Source organism: Marmota flaviventris, chromosome 9 (genome assembly GCF_047511675.1).
Source record: "Marmota flaviventris isolate mMarFla1 chromosome 9, mMarFla1.hap1, whole genome shotgun sequence".
NCBI classification, from domain to species: domain Eukaryota; kingdom Metazoa; phylum Chordata; class Mammalia; order Rodentia; family Sciuridae; genus Marmota; species Marmota flaviventris.
The window spans coordinates 87,381,275-87,403,211 of NC_092506.1; the positions used below are offsets into that span (position 1 = coordinate 87,381,275).

The 21,937-nt window shown below is 37.5% G+C and overlaps 1 protein-coding gene across 3 annotated transcripts in view; it reads right to left on the minus strand.

Moving 5' to 3' along the window:
- Positions 1 to 21,650, minus strand: part of Pgr (progesterone receptor) — a 150,118-nt gene extending 128,468 nt beyond the window's left edge. For 2 of the 3 annotated variants that reach the window (XM_071616643.1, XM_071616642.1), the window contains exons 1-2: positions 19,801 to 21,650; positions 18,592 to 18,743 (exon numbers count right to left, since the gene is read on the minus strand). In XM_071616643.1, coding sequence (XP_071472744.1) covers positions 18,592 to 18,743; positions 19,801 to 21,434 — 1,786 coding nt within the window. In that variant the 5' untranslated portion in view covers positions 21,435 to 21,650. The remainder of the gene's footprint in view (positions 1 to 18,591; positions 18,744 to 19,800) is intronic. The other variant, XM_027930626.2, reaches the window with a different exon arrangement.
- Between the last annotated feature and the right edge of the window lie 287 nt (positions 21,651 to 21,937).

The window sequence follows — 21,937 nt, forward strand, 5'->3', positions numbered from 1 at the left end:
TTGTTGAGTGGTTTTATTTATGTTATTTCTACTTGCTCTGTACATTTAAATTCCAAGTGCTGCTGTTATTAAAAAAAGATAATATTGTGAAAATAAAAGAAAAATTAAAATGTGATTAGATCATTTAATAACCTGGTGACATAAAATTTCAGGTACATGACAAGTAAAATTCCTTTTTAATTGAAATAAAATATTTTCATTATAAGCTAGAAAAAACTTACCTATAAAATAAAACATCTGTATTTTGCTGCCTTTTAATAAAAATATAAATGAATAGATTTTACTTGCATGACTTTTCATGCCTTTTTTTGAAAACATAGGGCAGTGTGTAGCAAAATGACAGCAGAAATAAGTATGCATATTCAACATGGTAAAGGAATGATAGTATAGTAGGATGCAGAACTTGTAGGCTTGAAGTAGAATGAGCTGGTACACACGGGGGTTCTCCTTCTGCACAAGCACACAGAAACGCTGGATAAATACAGTAGAAGCATATTGTTGAAATTCAGTCCAGGACAAGAAAAGGAAATGAAATTCAGAAGCATAAACTAATGAGGACTCTGCAATGATCCAAAATATTTTCCGATGCAGATATAGGCCCTACGAGTCAAGAATTGAGGTTTAAATCTCAGGGGGTGCTGGGATATATAACTTAGGCCTATGAGAAGAAAGTGGACTCTACATAACATGTAGACCCTCACAAGGCTGCCTTAGCCATAAAAACAGGGCTGGGAAACACTACTCAGAAAATGTCAATGAAGACTTCGGGTGGTAAGAAAAATCAACAGTGACTAACAACAAGACAAACAAAATAAAATCTTGGCCTGTAATAGGAAGTGAATTTCCACTCACACGTGTGTAGGGACCTGTGCTGGGGGACAAAGACTAGTATAGGACCAGTGAAACTTCCAGGGTCCTGTGAAAGGTAAATGAGAAATTTATCAGTGGGGACAGTGTGCAAAAAAAAAAAAAATGTACAAGAATACTTATAGCAGGAGTGTTCATAACAGCTCTCAGCTGAAAACAACCATAATGGTCATCTACAACCAATGTATAAACAAACTGTTTTCTTTATGGACCACATTTTCATCCAAGAAGGGAAATAATAAATGTCTAGTCCCTTGTAAAATATGGGTGAACTATATAAGTAAAATATTGTGCAAACTAGGTTGACTCAAATAATACTGCATATTTCCATTAATATAAAGTTTTAAAACAGTCACAAGCAATCTATGATGTTAGCAGCTGGGATGGTAGTTACTTTAGGGGAATGCCTGAACAAGGCAAAGTGGGTCTTCTGGGAATCTAATATGTTTTAATTTTTTTTTTTTTTTTATCTCGGTGAGAGTAACACCACCATTTCATTTACTTGGTGGTAGTTCAGAAGCTCTACATTTTAAATGTAAGTGCTTTGAATATTTGCCACTAAAAAGGTTTTAGTTTTAAATGCTTTCATCTAAAAAGATAACCTAGAGGGCATTGTGATCCAGAAAAACCTATGGAGGAGCAGAGAGGCCATGAAATCCAAATGCCGAGGGACACAGTCAGAAGTGCTAGAAAGGAGAGGCATCACTTGCATTATAAGATTAGTTGGAAATTGTCTCCAGGAATTCCACACATAGGTATCCCACAGAGAAAGTGTACATGGTAATCATCCCAGTGATTTTATACCAAACATAGAGAACTTCAGTGACAGTCATCTATCTACCTGCCATATACAACTGCACTTGTCTCCAATTTTTTTTTTATACCTGGCCCTGGAGAAGTCACAGCCAGCTGTTAGTGGGCCTTGGGTGTGTAAGCGGGGTAAACAGATAGGAAGCTGATCTTGTTCATTCTTCCCTGCAGGTTTCAAGCCCCAAGCAGTGAGTGCTGAACTGAAGCAAAGGAGAAATTGGAAATTTGATGAAAGTTTAGAGTTTTTTTGTTTTTGTTTTTTTGGTTTTTCTTGTACCAGGCATTGAACCCAGGAACACTTTACCACTGAGCTACATTTCCAGACCTTTTTTATTTATTTTATTTAGAGACAGGGTCTTGCTAAATTGCTGAGGCTGGCTTTGAACTCACTATCCTCCTGCCTCAACTTCCAGAGCCACTAGAATTAGAGACATGTGCCACTATGCCCAGCAAAAGTTTAGAATTTTGACAATAATTATGGTTTGGGCATTGAGATTACTAATGTGAGATTGGATCTGGTCAAAAATTTCTTGCAGGGAATGGAAGAACTAGTGTAAAAATAAGGTTTAGTATTAGAAAAAAAATAATAAACATACACATATATAAATATGAATAAAATAATTAAGTAATTACTTTGATGTTGTTAGAAATATCAATGTAAACCAATTATTGTCAACTAAAGACAAGTTCTCTGTCTTTCCCTACCTCTTTTTAGAATATTTCGTGGTGCTTAGAGATGATTTTAATTTATGTAACTAGAGGGTAGATATTATTGAGGAGAGACCAGGAGTGCTGCCAAACATACTATATGCATAGGACAGTCCCCAGGAAAAAGAATTACTGGGCACAAAATGTCTACAGTGTGAGGTTGAGAAGTTTTGGTGTGTAATCACATTTCCCTCCTTTTTCAAAAAGATAGATTCTCTAGGTTTGTCCACTGAAATTGTCAAGAAGTAAGGACAATGTTAGCAGCCACAGACACTAGGTTTTGGATTGTTATATCTAATATTTTCATCCAAAAGTAACCAGTGTTCCTTGGAGAAATGGCTGATCAAGGACAGGGCATGAAATGTGTAGGTTGGGATGCTTTGTTATGCCAGCAAATTTGATTTTACCGAGAGCTAATAAACTTGTATAAAGGCCATGTGGATGCCATGGTTTGAATGTTTCGTGCCTCCAAACCTCAAGTTAAAGCTTAATCCCCATTGCGAGATATTAAGAGGTGGGAACTGGTGGGTAATATTAGGGCTTTGCCTTCAAAAATGTATTAGTCTACTAATGTGATGGATGGGTTAGTGGACTAATGGGTTAATGGGTTATGTCAAAAGTGGATCCACTATAAAAAGCCAGTTTCACTAGGTCTCTCTTGTGCTCCCTGTCTCACCATATGATGCATTGCCCTACCATTGGGCCCCACCACCAACAAGAGGTGCATCCTCCTGATCTTGGACTAGAACTGTGAGCCCAAATAGACCACCTTTTTTATTTTTTTTTAAATTTTCCTATAATATGGTATTGTGTTGTTAGAGGCAGAAAACAGACTAAGAAAGTGACCACAGATGAAATGATTTGAACAAAGAATCATTTCAAGTTATTAAAACATATTTAATAAATAAAAAAGACATGAATAAATAACAATATATAAAAAATTAAAAAAAAATAAATGAGAGCTGAGGATATAGATCAGTTGGTAGAGTGCTTGCCTCACATGAACAATTCAATCCCCACCACCACAAAAAAAAAAAAAAGAAAGAAAGAAACAAAACTTGCTTGAAAACACTGGAGGTTGCTAAGGCACAAAGTAGTTACTTTGAAAATTGATAATTAAAGGTAAATTATTAAGCATTTTTAGACCTTCCATTATAAATTGTATTTTAAGATTAACAAAATGCCTTTTGGAAGAAAGAACCACTAAAGAAAAAGATTTACCAAGGATAAAATAAGAAGGGATAATAAAAGTAGAAAATCATCCTTATGCATTCCAAAATGAAATGATCACTATTTTTAAAGTCTGAAAATCAAATTAAAATACTCTTCCATTTTACAACAGCATATCTGTGTGAGGTACACTTTATACACTTCAACCAAAACAACAAAGTGAACATAAATGCAGATATGAGAATCCAGCTGTCTTCTATTAAGGAAGACATTAAAATGACTTATAAAAATGTTAAACAATGCCTTGTCACTAATTTTTTTTTGGGGGGGGGGCTTGGAAAATTAACACCTAATGTTTTCCTTTTTTAAAAAATGAGGTAACCAAAGTTTCAAAAAATTATTAGGTTTAACTTCTAATATGATAAATTTTGATACACAATTCATGTATACAAAATGTCTTTGAGCTCTCAATAATTTTAAGCAAGGAGGTTATGAGACCAGAGTGTTTGAAAACCATGGGCCTGTGTAGGGCTCTTGTCAAGATGTTTAACCTGAATTTAACCATATGGTTAAAAAAAATCAGACATTAGATTGTGGGCCTTTTTACAAAACTTTTGGTCTGGACTCCACAAAAATTTCAATGTTCTAAAAAACAACAACATTTTTTTTTAAATGAGAGATTTTTTTTAGATTAAAGAAAGCTAAATAGAGTTTTTAACTAAGTGAAATACATAAAACTTAATTAGATACTAAGTGAAAAAATAAAATCTACACAGGACATTTGGGAAATAACTGAAGAAATTTTAATATTGGGTAAATATTAGAAAAATTTTATCAATGTTAAAATTTCTTGAGTGTGATAATATGTGGTTGTAACAGAGACTCACAACATCTTGCCTCAGTTTCTGAAATACCTGGGATTATGGTGACTCCCTATTGCACTTAGTTCATATTTGTAGACTCTTACATATGCAAAAATATATGTTATTTTAACCAAGAATATCAACTTGATAGAATTCTTCTCAAAGCTAGCATGCAGTACTTTAGAGAAGAAGTCTAAAATCAGCTCAATTTTTATTTCTTGGTAGTGAAGAGTTTGTAGGGGCCCATGTGAACTCATGTGAGATGTTTTCTTTTTAAGTAAAATTAAAATTTTTCTCAATATATACAAATGTAAACTTTTAAAATTTATGTTTTCCTAGGACACAGTGAGATGTTTTGATCTATAAACTTCTTTTATTCAAATTCTATAACCTATTAGCTATCCAACCTTGGATAAATCATTCAATCTCTTGTTGCTCATTTTCTTCATCTGTAACACAACAGTTCATCATTGTTTTCAGGTTTAAGTACAATAATGTTTTTAATAAAAACAACAACAAAACAAAACAAAAAAAAAAAAGGATCCAAGATGGCAGAGATAAGGTAGGGTGCAGACTAAACTCCTTCACAGTTTGGAGTCAAAGAAGAAAGGAGACAGATGATCATAGAGGTGGTTGACAGGGGCATACACTGACTCATAATACTGGAAGATCAGAAGCTTGGAAGGAGGGATACAGAAATTCTAGTTAATGGAACAGAAAACAGGAAATAATTTGGTAACTGGTAACCAGTACCTGCACCATCAAGACACCGGGTTGGGAGGGGGTAATGAAGGAGGAAAGAGGGAAATAAAAAGCTGACAAGCTTACTTCAGAAACAGCAGCAAAAGAGAAAGACACACTGAGTTAATCTGGGACAGGAACTGCAAAACCACCTGGTGATTGAGGAGCACTCTGCTTATCCTAATTTGCTGGTGGAAAAGAGTGGCAGGCAGCCATTTTGCAGTGACCACATCTAAGTTTCCAGCTTGGAAAGCAATTAAATTTCTACTGCTTCATCCCACCCAGAGATACCAGTTAATGATATCATAGAAAATGCCTTTGAAGTGGACCTCCCAAGTAATCTGTGAAGTAAGACTGCATCAAGCTGAAGACTGCCAAGATCCACTCCAGTATCTATATCAGGAGTAGAGAAGAGTACACTATACCAACAGTATAATGCCTAGGAGTCAGCATAAGCCTCAGTTGCTGGCCAACATGAGTGACTCTGACAGGGAGTACAGAGCCTGAAGAACTGCATGCACCTCTGCTGTGGGCCTCCTTGGGTACCTCTGCCAAGGAAAGTGCTGATGCCATTCAAAAATACAAAGGATCAATGTAATAAAGAGTTGGCACTTAAAAAATATAAAGAGGATTGACAAGCTTAGCCAAACTAACCAAAAGAAAGAGAAGGAAAACCCAAATTAATAAAATTAGAAATAAAAAGCAGACATCAAAATACTTATCCTCCAAATCCAGAGGATCATTAGGCACTATTTTGAAACTTACATTCCATAAATTGGAAAATCTGGAAGAAATATATAAATTTCTAGACACATACAACATACCATAATTAAACCAAAAGGGTACAGAAAGTCTAAGCAGGCTGATAACAAGCAGTAAGTCTGCAGCATTAATTAAAAGCATTCCAACAAAGAAAGGTCCAGAACCAGATGGATTCTCAGCTGAGTTCTACCAGATGTTTAAATAAGAACTAATGCCAATCCTCCTCAAATTATCCATGAAATAGAATGAGAGGATGATGATGACACACCCAAACTCATTCTAGAAAGCCAGTATCACCCAATACCAAAACCAGATTAGGACTCTTCAAGGAGAGAAAATGACAAATCAACATCCTTGGTAAACATAAATTCAAAAGTCCTTAATAAAATATTACCAAATAGAATTCAAAAATATGTTAAAAAGATCAAACACCATGTCCAAATTGGTTTCATTCAAGGGATGCAAGGAAGTTTCAATATAAAAAAATCAATAAAAGTTAATTCATCACATAAATAGAACCAAAGACAAAAAATCATTCATGACCATTTCAATAGATGTGAAAACAGTCTTTGAAAAAATTCAGCACCCATGTATGTGAAAAATCCTAAAGAAACTAAGGATAATAAGAACTTACCTCAACTTCATAAAGACTCTATATGATAAGCACAAAGCCAACATCATACTGAGCGGGCAAAAACTAAAAGCATTTTCTCTAAAATCAGGAATGAGACTAGGATCTCCCCTCTCACCACTCCTACTCAATATAGTATTTGAAACTTTAGCCAAAGCAATTAGGCAAGAAAAGAAAACTTGATGTGCTTATAGCTGACAGGAGTGTTAAAGTAGGTTACTTGATAGCACTCAAGTGGGAAAATATGACCATTAAATGAGAGACGGGCCATCAACAATATTTGGTATATTTCAGGACATTTACTGGAGCTAGAAGTTAGGGTGAGCTTAGTGAATGTGGAGTGTCAGAAAATGAATTTAGGGAGGAAACAGCTAATTTTCAAGATGCTAAGAGATGCACTGAATTATATGAGGAAATTAGTAAGGTAAGTGGTAACTGAGCCAGGGAGAATAGTAGTAGAAAGTAATTTCAGAGAGCAGCAGGGTTCATAAACTGCTAGGCCTTAGACCACTGAGCAAACATTGGGTTTTAATGTGAAAGAAATATAGTGCTATTCGAGGCTTTCGAGGAGTGACATGATCTGTTTTTTTTTTTTTAACAGTATCACTTTAGCATCTAGAATGAGAATAGAGGAGGCAAAGCTAGATATGAGAGGCTGTTGTGATAAATCCAAAGGGGAATAATGGTAGCTTGAAACAAAATCGTCAGTGAGGTAGTGATGATAGTCCAGATTCTAGATATATTCTGAAGGAGGAGACAGTTTATAGAAATCTGTTTGTTGACCCATTCTGATATTTTTTAAAAATTCAAGAATTAATCCCTTCCTGTTACCATTCAAAATTATTTGTTCTTCTTTCTTCTCTTTATTTCCTTTACTTATTTATTTATTTTTTTGCTTTCTCACTGTGGATCAGCTTCTCATCCTTCCTTCCTGAAGCTAGAACCACTGTTCTCTAAGCCAAACAATCCCTCTACCTCTGTTACAAATTCTCTCCGAAATATTCACATATCTTTTAACTGGTAAAAAACCAAATTATCTAACTAGTTACACCAAACACCTATGATTGTGTATTTAGCTAATCATCAGGCTTTTAGGAAATGTAAAAAACCACGCATTACATAACACAGACACATCATTTGAACACATGTACCAATGAGAAAGAAATTTAAGATACCTATATAAAAATATGAAAAATTTACAAAGGTATGCATTGACAAGGTGGTTTAAATTGTTGTGCTATTTTGATTCAAGTTTACAACTTTTTACACACATGGAAATAGTTAATTCTTTCCCTCATATTTATGCAGTTTATTTTTTTTCTTTAGCATGGAAACCCTAAATTTATTGATGTTCAACTTCATTACTTTGTACAAACTGTGATTAGCATATCAGGTGGCTTAAGTTTCTGTTATAATTCTCTAGAGTCTCACCATCCTCATCTGAAATTGTCTTTGTACAAAAATAGAATTGTGTGGATAATTAACATTTTCCTGATTGCTATGTAGGTCTAGACCCCCCAAATATATAAGATTGGACTACTACCAGATTTTTAAGTATTTCCTGATAAATCTCTTACTTAATTGTTACCAGCATGTCTTACTTCAAACAGTGTCAAATGGTATGGTACAATGAGAACAGTTTAGGTTTTGGAGTTGAACAGAACTGAGTTTGATTACTAGCTCCATTACTAACTGGCTGGGTGACATTAGAGTTGTTACCTTGCCTGCCTGTTTCAATTCTTAATCTGTAAAGAGAATGAAAGCAACTTTTAAAAAAACTTCTGAAAATTGAAGGAGATAAGGAATACTGTGCAATAGGCCTACTATATGTTTTAATAAGCTTTTTCACTGCTGTTACTAAAAGACTTGACCAGGGGGAAAAGTTTATTTTGGGGCTCACCGTTTCAGAGGTCTCAATCCATAGATAGCAGCCTTCATTCCTAGGAGCTCAAGGTTAGGCAGATATCATGGTAGAAGAGTGTGGCGGAGGGAAGCAGCTCACATGATTATCAGAAAGCAGAAAGAGAGACTCTACTTGCCAAATATGAGCTATGTACCCCAAAGGCATGCCCCTGAATGCCCCACCTTCTCCAGCCCCACCCTACCCATCCTCAATTACCACTCAGCTAATCCCTATGGGGGGGGATTAATTCACTGATTTGGTTAAGGCTTTCATAATCCAATCATTTTACTTCTGAATCTTTTTGCATGGCTTCACATATGAGCTTTTGGGGGACACCTAATATCTAAGCTATAACACTGTAGTACCTGGTATATTATAAGGACACACCCCAAAAAGTTAGTCCCCATCTTTTCTCCCTGGCCTTTCACATTTTCCAGAATTCTTGTAGGAGGGAACATTCTTGGTATGGGAAACAGCTCACCTGCCTTTGATAGATTAATGTCAATGCTTTAGACAAAGAAAAGTAGCTTTTTTCTCATCTCAGAACTGTAGGCTCCTTCCTACTCTATCTAGAACAGAGTATTTTAATTTTTCTTAGCTCCTGCCTCTCTCACACAACTTTCCACCCATCTTTCCCATTGCTTCCAGAATTTCTCACAAACAAAGTTGATCATGTCACCCTCAGCTTACACTATCTGGCTACTCTTTAAATGAAACAGTGCTTTTAAGAACCAACTGTAAAGCTCAATGAAATTCCAATTTCTGGGTCCCATTTCTAGACACTTTGATTTAGTATATATGAGATAAGACTCAGCAATCTTCATCTTAAACTGATGATTCTGAAACAAATGGACTGAAGACCAAAAAAGGACACTGGCTGCCAGCCAAAATCCAAAGTAGATCAGAAGCTAACTTTTGAATTTATTGGTTTGAGATGTTCAGTCACCCTACTATAAAGATATCAGGTAGGCATTTGGAGATATAAGCCTAGAGCTCGTGGAAAATAACTGGACTGGACATAGAAAATTTGGAGTGGTCAGTGTGTGGATGATTTATCTAATTTCAAAAGACTGAATTAGATCACCAAGGAAATAAACATCTAAACACAGGGAAGGAGTCCTAATACTGAAAACAGGGGCCTCGGGTGCTAAGAGCTGGAGAAGAATTTGAAAGGGAGTCAGTGAGAAAATTAAGAGTACAGTGTCTTAAAAATCAAGCAGAGAAACTATTTCTAGGAAGGTGGAGTGATCAACTGTCAAATGTACCAATAGATCCAGTAGGTGGGACTGACAATCATCATCAGATTTACAATGAGGTCACCATGACAAGAAAAGTTTTGGAGGAGTGATAGAGGGAAAAAAAACTGATTGGATTAGATTTAGCAGAAAACTCTTATCCTCATAAGAGTTTTGCTGCAAAAGAGGAAGAAAATGGTTGATGGCCAAAGGGTGAGTAAAATAAACAGGAATATTTTGGATATTTTATTTTAGGTTGGGAAAAAATATTAGTATGCTTGTATGCTGATGGGAATGATCCAGTAGAGAGGAGGGGAATTATTTAAGTTGGGAAGGGGAGCATTTCTGGCACATGCTCTTGAGCAGGCAGGAGTAGGCCAGATCTAGTGTCCACGTGGGAAGGATGATCTCAAGAAGAACACACAGATCTCCAGTGCAGGATGAAAGACAGATTATGAATTAGATACCATGTGAGAGCAATAGTACATCCTAAAACTTCAGGAAGTTTTCTCAGAAAATTGGGAAGCCAGGTCATTTGCTGAAAGTGAGGACAGAAAAGTGTTGGAAGATTGAGAAGAGAAAAATGGAAGACAGATACCCAGACACACCACTGGAATGAGTCAATTGTTTGCAGAGCAGGTAACTTAGTCATGTTGTGCATTTTATTCCAATTCCATCTCCCAATTATACAGGTTCTCTTCCCCAGAAATTCAGTTAGCAAATTTCCACTCTCCCTGATGTCAATCAGTTTTTCATAACAAATAATTAACATAAAGGGATACTGGATCATGATATAATGTCTCAGCTCTGCCATTTATACACTGTTGGCCTGTGCAAGTGATTTAATCTCTTTGTGCTTCATGTAATATATTGAGTCAAGATCCTGACATGTAATAAATGTCACTATTATTATTAAATATCTCCAGAACCTAACTATTGAAAACTCTTTGAAAGATTTTTTAACAAGTTATTTCCAAGTATGAAAGTAACTATAAAACTTTTGATGTTTTATAGTGCTTTTACAACAAAAGCAAATAACAATGAAATCATCCCTAACACTTGTTTTTCGAAATATTCTCTTCATAATAAAGATATCTTTTAAAAGGGAGTTCCTGCCATTTAAAAAAAAACAAAACAAGAATATTATCTTTAACTTCAAGGGCAGGTTACCTGTCTCATCTGTTAAGTACCTTCTAAGTAGCACAACACTGAGACTCTTGTCATCATAGAAAGGGTCAGAAATTTAGACCACATCATTTTAAAGTTTAAGACCTCTCTTAAGTACTGTGCCACAATAAAACTCTGTTGTGGTTAAATTTTTTTCTGGTCATACCTCATCATGTTGCAATATATCATTAAGATACTACTATATTTTCTAGGTCTTATGTTAAAAATTAACCACAGTAAAGATACTTTACAGAGCTTTGCTCACTTTAGGCTTCAACCTGTGTGTTACAATACATGCCTCAGAAGAAAGCAGTAGTGGGATTCCATATGTCACCTATAATCTTAACTTGAAATATTTCTTTTAACATCACAGCAACAATCTTATCAGTGTCTTGCAGATTTTGCATAAAACATTTTTAAAATATTTTTTATTTTTTAAATACACAATAGTGGAATGCTTATAATACAGAAAGCATTACTATTGAGGTTGTTTCTTTTTGATATATCTTTGCTCTACTGACTTATCGAAACCAGTTTTTTACATACTTCATTATTCAAACAATCTAGCAACCAGCAAAACTCTAATAAAGCATCTTGTGACAATGTTAATTCTCAAATGCTGTTATCCTTCAGTTAGCTCCTATCCTCAAAAAGTTAAGAGGAATGTAAGACTAAGTGGAGAAAAAGCAAGCAACCCCCAGCAACTTCAATCTGTGCATCTCTTCAGGTGAGCTGGCAAAACTGGTACCAACCAAACAAGAAATTCCCTAGACTCTCTCTGCCCAGGAGATCCAGAATCTTTTCTACTGATGTTCCAGCATGGTATCAAACCACAGATGGGATCAGATGAATTTGGATTGCACCAAGGACCCCTGGTCCCCAGCCACCATGCTGTGCACACTTACTCCAGTCATTCCATTAGCAAACATATTTCTCATTTTCTGGAGGTTGGGAAGACTAACATGAAGGTACTGGCAGATCTGGTGTTTGTTGTAGGAATGTTTCCTAGTTCATACTTGGCACCTTTTTGTGTCCTCACACGGTAGAAGGGATACACAATTGCTCTTGATTCCTTTTTACAAGAGCATTTATCTTATTCATGAGGGCTTAGTCCTCATTACCTGATTACTTCCCTTTTTGGATCAGCTGTGTTTGAAAATTAAGAATTATTTGTGCTTTAGAAGGATAACAGAGACCAACACTTAATAGGAAAACTACTATATTTATGCAGCAAAATATACGAATGTTCACAGACTATAAAATGCCCTCATGGAAATTCAGATCAGGTTGTGCTGGCAAATGAATTTAAATCTTGTTGGGTATAGTTGACAAGTGACTATGAGAGCATTTAATGTTTGCACAGCCTTGTGGATATTAAATTAGAGAGAGAGGAATTGTAGGTCTATACCTGTTCTTGGCTCCACCTACTCTGGCTGGATTCCTTAATTCATGATGCAAAGTGACCTTGAGCCTTTGCCCTCAATTGCCCACCACAAGATTCATTCTTTGTTGGTCTCTTTCAACATTTAGGGCAAGTGGTATGTATATCCATTAGACAGCACTAGGGGAGCAGAGGCTAGCTGAAACTAGGAAGAACCATTGTGGAAGAAAGGCGGGGCCAAGTGGATGGGAAACTGCCATCTCCTCAGTAAACACAGTTGTCTGTGAATAATATCATTGCTTGCTTTTTCACAAAATCATATGTTTTAGAAAGTTTTTCACATTTATAATATGGATAACTGGCTCATTCCAAAATGCTACTGTTTTTCATTACAAGGGTGTACTATAATTTATTAATCTAATAATAACATATATTTGGGCTATTTTCAGGTTCTCCATACTGTATCACAAATAATAAAGTAATAGAAATCATCATAAAATATCTCTACTCCTTTCTAGAGTTTTTCTAAGGATGAGTAACTCTGTATAACTCCTTGTAAAATTCAGGTATAAAGGTCCATTCACCTCATAGGACTCCTCCAAATATTAAATGTGTTAACATAGCAAAGGAGCTAGAACAGTGCTTGAATCATAGTTGAGGCCAATAATTTGTTAAATGAGTAAGCCTCTCGCACAATATTAGGATATTCCCAGAGGAACAAACTACAATCCTGGATTGGTCTAATGGAATGCTATTGTGTGTCTTCTCTGGCTTTGATGCAACTCATGTCTAAGTATTTTCATGTGTGCTTGTTAACTAATTCATCTAAAAAAATCTTTTTTAACTCATTTGTCCTTTTATAGTAATACGATAGGACTTTTTGTTTGTTTTGTTTTCTTCATGGTTTTTTGCCTGTCAAAGATGATGATATGTATGAATATATACATATGCAATCTACAATCATCTTTGTAGTTTCAAATGAACTTTGAAATGCAGTATCAATATATATCTTTGCAGTAAATAAAGTAGCAAATCAGATTATTTTGGTAGTAGGAATGAAGCTATTCACCTAGTTCATTTATTTATAGCCATACCAAAACACCTAAATGTATTCTGGAAAGAGGAACAAGTCATGCACTAATGAGACAGGTGCAAGAAGGACTTACTCATGTAATGTTACCTAGGCAATTCCTGGATAAGAGGATTTTGATTCTATCAAGTACTGGGTAGTGTTTAAAAGAACAAGTTAGAACAACACACACACACACACACACACATATTCAAACATATACAGGGCTTCAAGTCATATGAAAAAAGTAATGGGAATAATGGTACATACATTATGTGATACTATCTATGTCCTAACACACCTCAAACAACACATTATATACACACATGAAAAGAGAGGTGAAGGTAGAGAAGAATCATAGGGAAGGGAAAACACTAGTGGAATTGATCAAAGAGGTCATAGCCTTATTGGTAATGTTTTAATTTTTTATAGAAGAATGTAGTGCTGTGTTACTTGAGTAATTAAAGGGACTCAACGACCAGAACAAGAACAGCTATTAGCATTAGCATGGATGTCTGCTACCACTGTATCCCTCTGGTTCTTGCAGGATGTTAATATACAATTTCTTAAGGAGAATAAATAATTTGGGAACCCTACATAATCAAATATTGAACAGATGGTGCCAAATGTTCTGTTTGTAACTACTACTTTTTCAGTATAACAGAAGCTTGCTTCAGTGGGTTATAATGTATAATTATTTATTCATGTTAAATATTAAACTGAGAGACTTGCAGTTTGAGAAGAAATTGGCTAGCAAGTTTTGAAATGAATTTTAGAGAATTACTATATGTTTATTTTTAGGGCAATGGGAAAACTTTCAAAGAGTAAATTCTACTAGAGTGTAAATTAAATAAGATGATTAGCAAAATACCTTCTCAAGACTATAAATACTAATCAAGTAAATTATAGTGGAAAGGATTATTGGATCATTTTGTAGATTATAAAATATTGAAAAGCATTTAAGAATTCTAAAGATAGGAAAAAAATCACGTTAATGAAAATTGGAATGTTTAACATTTTTCTTTCTAAAGCCATATCAAGGAGAATTATGCTACTAAATCTGTTTTCACTCTTCACTTATGACACCAAATATATTCAACTATAGTATAAGAAAAAACACATCCTTAAAAGTATTTCATTTCTGTCCAGTTTCATCTGTGGCTGTTTATGATGATGTCTCTCTCATTCTAAAGACTTTCTAAATTATCCCCAGTTTCTGAGAGGAGATCAACTTTCTAGTTGTCCAAGAACCACACAGACCCTAACCCTTTCCATACCTGCAATTAGGTATGTGTATTCAGATTAGCAAAAGGCCTCTCTCCCCTCCACTCTCCAAACTCTGCTGGAGCAGGGGCCAGACAGTGCTGAACAGTCCATACTGTTTTATTGTTCTTTGATCAGCACCTAGCATTGTGCCTGGACACTGTGGATGCTCCATAAATGAATACTCAAACTAATGTGATTAAGGTAACTAATTAGTGAATAATTAATACATGAATAAAGAATAAGGATAATATTACAATACAATTAAAGGTCCATCAATGCCTACATAGCCTTGTGTATTCTAAATAATACATTTCAACTATATTACAACATTTGTATAACCATTTTACTTCAAATATATTCACTACAAATACTGTTACAGAGTATAGTATCCAAATAATAAAAGCATGTCATTATCAGTTAGGATGATGGCTTCATGTAGAAAAACAGTTATTTTTAGAATACCTAGTATTTTCCTGGTACTAAGCTGGTTGCAGTGCACAAGTGGTTCTTTACTTCATAGTACCAGATCACTAGCTGGCATTTATAGAACTATACTTCATTTCTTTGAAAGGCACTGAATAATTCTTGACCACTTCCCCACCCTACAAGTCTTGGTGAAGGAATGTAATTGACTCTTCAACAATTGTGTTTTGGCTAATATATTTTAAATAGATTTAGTTAGCATAAGAGTGGTCATTTCCCCCATGCCTATATCCTTTTTTCTGACTGGTATCTTTTCTCTATTTCTTCTCTCTTCTTGGTGTCATACATAGCAAGTTAAACTCAGCTTTCCTGGGTGAGTCTCTCTCAGCTCCCACTCCTGACTTTGAAGAGAGGTGGGAAAACTGGCTCTTGGCCCCTGACTGTCTTCTCATTGCTGCCCTAAATATGAAGTAAATGTGATCCACTCTTTGTATCACACAGATCTAATTATCCCTGATATTGCATTCTTCAGGATTCACTTTTATCTCTCTGAATGTTTCATCTCTTGGCAAACATCAACCACATTTCCTATTATGAGAAAGGAAGCATAGTGATTGCCGGCAGAGATCTGGAGTCACACCACCTGGGTTTGAAGCCTGATCCTATCACTTCTTGTGATTAAGGCAGTGTAGTGTCCTCATTAGTAGAGTGGGAGGAATAATAATAACAATCCATGTTATTAGGATTAAATGAGTTGAGACCTACTGAACAGTCACCAGCACATAGAAAGTATTTTATAATTGCAGTATTATCATTATTATCCTTGGTAATACTATTATGCAAATTGTTACCCACTGACTTACAACTTCTGGCCATTCTGGCATCCACACAGCGCTCAACTTTGAACCAGTCCATCACACAACTCTGTTCCCTCTAAGATTTCAAACCTGGTATTTGTTTCCAACTGTAAAAGCCCTTCTACTCATCTTTGTCATCCCTGAAAATTCCCAGAATCTTCTCTCTATTCCCTTGCCTTCAATCACCAAATCTCTCCCAATTTATCCAAACATTAGCAACTTAGCTTCCCAACCTTTAACTCATACAATTCTCTAATATGGCTCTTCAATAAGAAAAAACTCTTATCTGGGCATTTAATGAGAAAATTTAAATGTCTCATATGCATATATTTTACCTTCTGAACTCTATTGTAAACTCATTGGAGGTAAAAAACATCACCAATAGAAGCTGACAACATGCTAGATATTCTTTTAAATGGCATATATGGAGTAACTCATTTAATATTTATAGCAAGCCTAAAAAAGTATCCACTATTGTTATCTTGATATTATATCTAAGGAAGAGGGAGGTAAAGAGTACCTTTGGCATAAATCTAAATATACCTTTAAATATATACCCCTTAGGTCTATAATAATTGCTAAGTGAATCAATTTACTAATAGAATATTATTACTTTCCTCTAGTCTGATGAATGATTTAAATACCGCCTCAAAAGGGTGTTTCAATCCAATGAAGGATTCTCTTCATTGTTCAAGTTCTATACATGAACTTTATGAAGTAAATTCCAAGAATTAAGTAGCATATACCATCTATTTGCATCTTTGACTTATAGACACTGCAATTTAAAATAACCTATTATTAAAATTTTTTTAATTGTAGGTGAACACACAGTATCTTTATCATTATGTGGTGCTGAGAATGGAACCCAGTGCCTCACATGTGAAAGGCAAGTGCTTTACCTATTTTTAAACTAAGAATCAGCTACTAACTAGTTGTGAAATTTCCAAATCTCAGATTTATGTCTTTAAGATTTTCTTATCTATAAAAAGGAGGTAGGCTAGAATAAACTGGACTTTGGGGGATCCTAAATGGGTCATTCAATTATGAAATTAAACTATTCTAAGTAGACTATAAGCATGAAAAAAATCATAATCTACGAGTGAATGTTCATTCAACCAATACCATAGTCAATTAGGAATAGTAAATCCAGTTGCTCAACTGGAGAATGAACTTTTCCATACAAAGAATTTGCATCTGAAACTGACTATATCATATTCACGGGAGTTAAGTTTACTCTCACTTGCCTGTGCTTTCAAGCACCCTCTTTTAACAGTGTCTCAATTAATTTAAAATGCAATTAACCTATCCTGAAGCTGATTATGTTCAATATCAGTTAAATGCACTCGTCTTTTATGAAAAATACATTCTGAAAATATATAAAGCAAATACTTTTTAAATTGGTGCATAATTTTAATTTTATAGGAGGATTCATTATGTCATATTTGTACATGCACATCGTTTGATCAGTCTCATTCCCTAGTACCTTTTCTTTCCCTTCCCTTCTCCCTCCCCTGATGTACTTTCTCTACTTTACTGATCTCCCTTTTATTATTATTATTATTATTATTATTGCATTTAATCACAGACACATATAGACATACATGACTGATTGTGGCATATTTGTACATGGATAGAGCATTACCAAAGTAAATAGTTTTATGAAGAACTTTAAATTTTCACTTAAAGTCTCCTTAAGTGAAAATTTTCTACTCCCCTCTGCTTATAAATAAACGCCTTTTAAATTAGAAAACTTCAGAAACAGTAAACAAAAGAGCAGACATTCAAACTTTGATTCATTGTACATTGTTCATATGATCTTAGTAGTCCTCTCAACTTGTTATAAATTATACTTATTCCATATATTACAACATGAAATGATCTTTAAATACATTTTTATTTCAAACATGAATTGTTTGGCTGCTAAAGATTTTAGTGAAGGTAGAAAGAGAAATTCACAATGCTTTCTATGAAAGATGAAGTCTGAAATATACTATTCAAGCCAATCCAAATCATTTGATAACTATGTAATTTAAATAATTTTTAAATGGGTAGCTTTTACTAAAAGCAAAATACTTCTTTAGAAATTAAATTACAATGATGTCCAAAGTTTTCATTTGTTCAAATCAATTTGCTCCTATACTCTTACACAATTAAACATATATTAAACAGAAAGGGAACTGAATTTTATTTGGGATGACCATGTAAACATGCATAAATACACAGTACACAAATATGCATGTAATACAAGGACAACATCATGTACACAGATTGTAAATGCAATATGTATGTATACCTATGTATGTATGTGTGTTAATTTGGAATTGCATTATGTACATTCTATATATTCCTGAATATACACACATATATAAACACACGTAATTTCAACAACAACCATTGTCAATAAAAACTGTAAAGTGCTTTGCATATACAGTAGATGTATTAAAAACACCATTAAAACCAAGCTGTCCTGAAAACTAGTTATTAAACAATAGTAGCACTGGCCTCAAGATTATGATGACTCATGTCTTCTATTGAAAGTGTTAATCAAAGAGTATGAAATTATAATATCCAATCACATTCACTATTGAGTATTATAGTAAAAATGTATTATTGAAATATCATCATATATTTTAAGATGTATAAAAATATCACTATTTCTTAGAAGCAAGGGATAATTACAAAGATGGTCTCCACTGACAATTAAGTCAATAATAAAGAATCAGGAAAAAGAAGCCTACCTTCCATTGCCCTTTTAAAGAAGACCTTGCAGCTCCCACAGGTAAGGACACCATAATGGCAACCTGATGCTTCATCCCCACAGATTAAACAAATCTTCTGAGGTAGTGATTCAAAGTTGTACTGTGGGCTCTGGCTTGCTTCTGAATCTGGCCTTGAAATGCAAAACAAAATACTCCATTTATTTTTTGTTGTACTGCTATCTGATACTAAATGTTTTTAAAACCAGTATTGATGAGGTTAAAGGGGATTTTAAAATATAACACCATTATACACACTTGAAAGACATGCAAACTAAACATGATATAATAGACTCACTATAATTAGATTCACTAAACTTGCAAATTATTGACCATTCATCAGTAGTACCAACCTCAAAGAATGACAGTGTATCAATTTATGTTTAGGAAAGCTAAACTCTATTAGTTAAACAGAAATCTTTCTACAGAACTCCTTTTCTATATAAGGAGCAATTTAGTTTCTGACAAAATAAAATGTTATACCCTTCCTGTATGCTGTGTAACAATAAACATGTTTGACTTTAAGTGTTCAACAGAACTTAGCAATGCTTTTGCTTAAAGTTTTGAAAACTTAACTCTGTAAGTGTGTGTATACATGTGTGAGCCAGCAAACACACAGACACAAGTATTGTTCAAGACATTCACACTGTTTTGCTTATTTGCAGCAGGAAAGTCTACAAACCAAGGATTCTTTTTCTTTTACCTTCCATTACTTCAGTATATATATAAAAATGTTCTTGAAAACATAGTAGAGAATCCGAAACACTATTAGAGTATTGTGCACTGTAGTGATTGACATATAAATACAGAATTAAAACATTACGCTTATAATTAATTTTCATTTTGAGATTCATATGAAATCCCTAACGTGTTTCTGCTTTGGGTTCTGGCCAGCCAGTCTTCAAGTCCCACCCCTCCCAGGGAAACTGCCTTAGCTCTTCTCCAGTAAACACAATGCCAGTAATGGTCCTTCTTCCCCCCAAATGGCATATTCTGCGCCCCTTTGTGTCCCCAAAAGAGTAATGAGAAGAGTAAGGCAAACTGCCCTAGTGCCAGGTCCCTGTTGCCCACCCCCTCGAGACCACCCAGGGGGAAGGGAGCCCTATGCTGCCGGAGGGAGGCTGGCAGTCTTAGGCCACCAAGAGAGCTAGTTTGCGAACAAGCCAGGCGCACCCAGAGCAAGGCCCTCACCTCAGGTAGTTGAGATACGGTGGGTAGACCTGCGGCAGGCCTTCCTTAAGCACAGTGGTCTGGTAGCCGAGCTGCGGCAGCCCGTTGAGGCCCAGCGGAGGGTAGAGCGCAGGTGGCGGCCCGGTGGCGGTAGCAGAGGCGGAGGTGGAGGACAAGCCCTCTCTTGGGAGTAGGCAGGCGCCAGCGGCTGGAGGCTTACAGGGCAATGGCGCAAATGGGCCCTGCTGGGGCGGCGCGCCCTCTGCTTTATACAGGATGCACTCCAGGGTCGACCCCGAGGAGGACGCGGACGAGACTGTGGCACTGGAGGATGTGCCCACCACCGCGGCTTCCCCGGGTTTGGATGAGGGAGCTCGCGGCGGCGGCGCCAGTGGGAAATCCGGGAAGGTGGCAGAGTTGGCACTGGCCACTAGGTACCGACGCGGGGAGCGCACTGCGGCCTCCGCGCCTTCCTCTTCCTCCTTGATCTTCAGGGCTGGAGGCTGGAAGTCGCCATAGAGAGGGAATGTGTCATCTTTGGGTTCGGAGTCCGGCGGGTATGTGCAGTCAGGGAAGTCACCGCAAGGAACCGGAGTGGACGAGGCCGAGAGCGAGTCCCGCGGCGGGGCAAAGGCACTGGGGGCTGCGGCCCCGCTGTCGTAACTCTCCCCTTCCAGCAGCTGCCGGGTTCGGGCGGCCAGGATGGCATGGTTGAGGGGCAGGATAGGCACGTGGATAAAATCCACCACTGTGGTGGCCAGCGGGGAGCGCCCGGGCGTCACCGGCGGATCTTGCTCTGCCAAGGCGACTCTAGGCGCTGAAAAGCGGGAATCTTCCTTCGGAACAAGGGTGACGCCTCCTGCAGCCGCTCCAGGAGCGCTGGCTGCGACTCCTCCTCCGGCCGCTGTGCCTCCCAGAACCCGAGGTTTGCCCTTCAGAAGTGGACCGGTGGAGCTCTCGGACTCGGGGCCATCCTCCTCCACCACCTCCGCCGCAGCAGCTAGCTGCGGAGAGGGCTTCACTGAGGCCCCGGGCCAATGGGGACTTCCAGAGGTCGGGAGCAGCAACTGCCGGGACGGTGACAGGCCCCTAGGCAGCACCTTATGGACTGTTCCTGTCCCAGAGGAGCTGTCTCCAGACTTGCTCTCAGGCCGGCTCATGAGCGGGGCCAATACCCCCTTTGTACCGGAGGCACTACGGGGGTCCTCGGGGAGTTCTGGGCCAAAAAGAAACCAAGGGCTGGTGGCCTCGCAAGTGGGAGGGCTGGCTTGGCTCTGCCCGGGCCCCGAGGGCGCCAGAAGAGTGTCCAAAACACTGTCCAGCAGCCCGCTGTCCTTTTCTGGGACTCTAGAGTTGCAGCTTCCTGTACCCCTTGTGGCTTCAACTCCCGAGTACGCGCCCTCCACCTCTGAAGGCGACTGCTGATCCAGCGTCTTCCGGTCTGGGGGATCCTGACCCTGGCACGACCTAGGGTAGAGCAGACCTTCCAGGGAGATGGGTATGGCCGAAACTACAGGCGAAGTGTCTGAGGTCTGGGTTCCCTGGAACAGGCCAGCGTCCGGACGACCCAGCAGGGGGGATTCGACCTCGGTGGGCGAGGGTGCGCCGCCCGCTGCGTGGGGAGCCCGGGGAATCTTTGCCTTCAGCTCAGTCATGACGACCTGAACTCCCCTTTTCTCCACCCCTGTCTTTAGGGAGGAGGGAAAGGGGAAAGAGGAGGGGGTGTCAGTAATATAGGGGCAGAGGGAGGAGAAAATGGGTGTCAATTTGGCTGGATTGGGGTGAGGGGGATCTCCACCTCTTGAGTCTGGAGGGGCGGCGCTGGTCAGCTCCTGCCCTGGCCTTCCATCCTGTGGTCAGTCAGAGGAAGGGTGGCGGTCGTTTCGTTCCTGCAGCAAGTGAGGAGGGCAGGAAAAGGTAGTTTGTCTCCTAGTTGGGAGAGTTTTCCAAGAGAGTTCTCTGACTTCTGTTCGTGGACGGGAGATGCAGAGTAACGCATAAGTCCATTATTGGAGAGGCTGCAGCTGAGAAAGCAATTCAATTACACAAGATTCTGTCTTTCAACTATCCCTGATTGCGTTGTACTGCCCTTCTCTCTAAAACTCCAGGGCTACATACATAGACTTTTCAGTACAGCGCATCTCAGACATACTTCTGC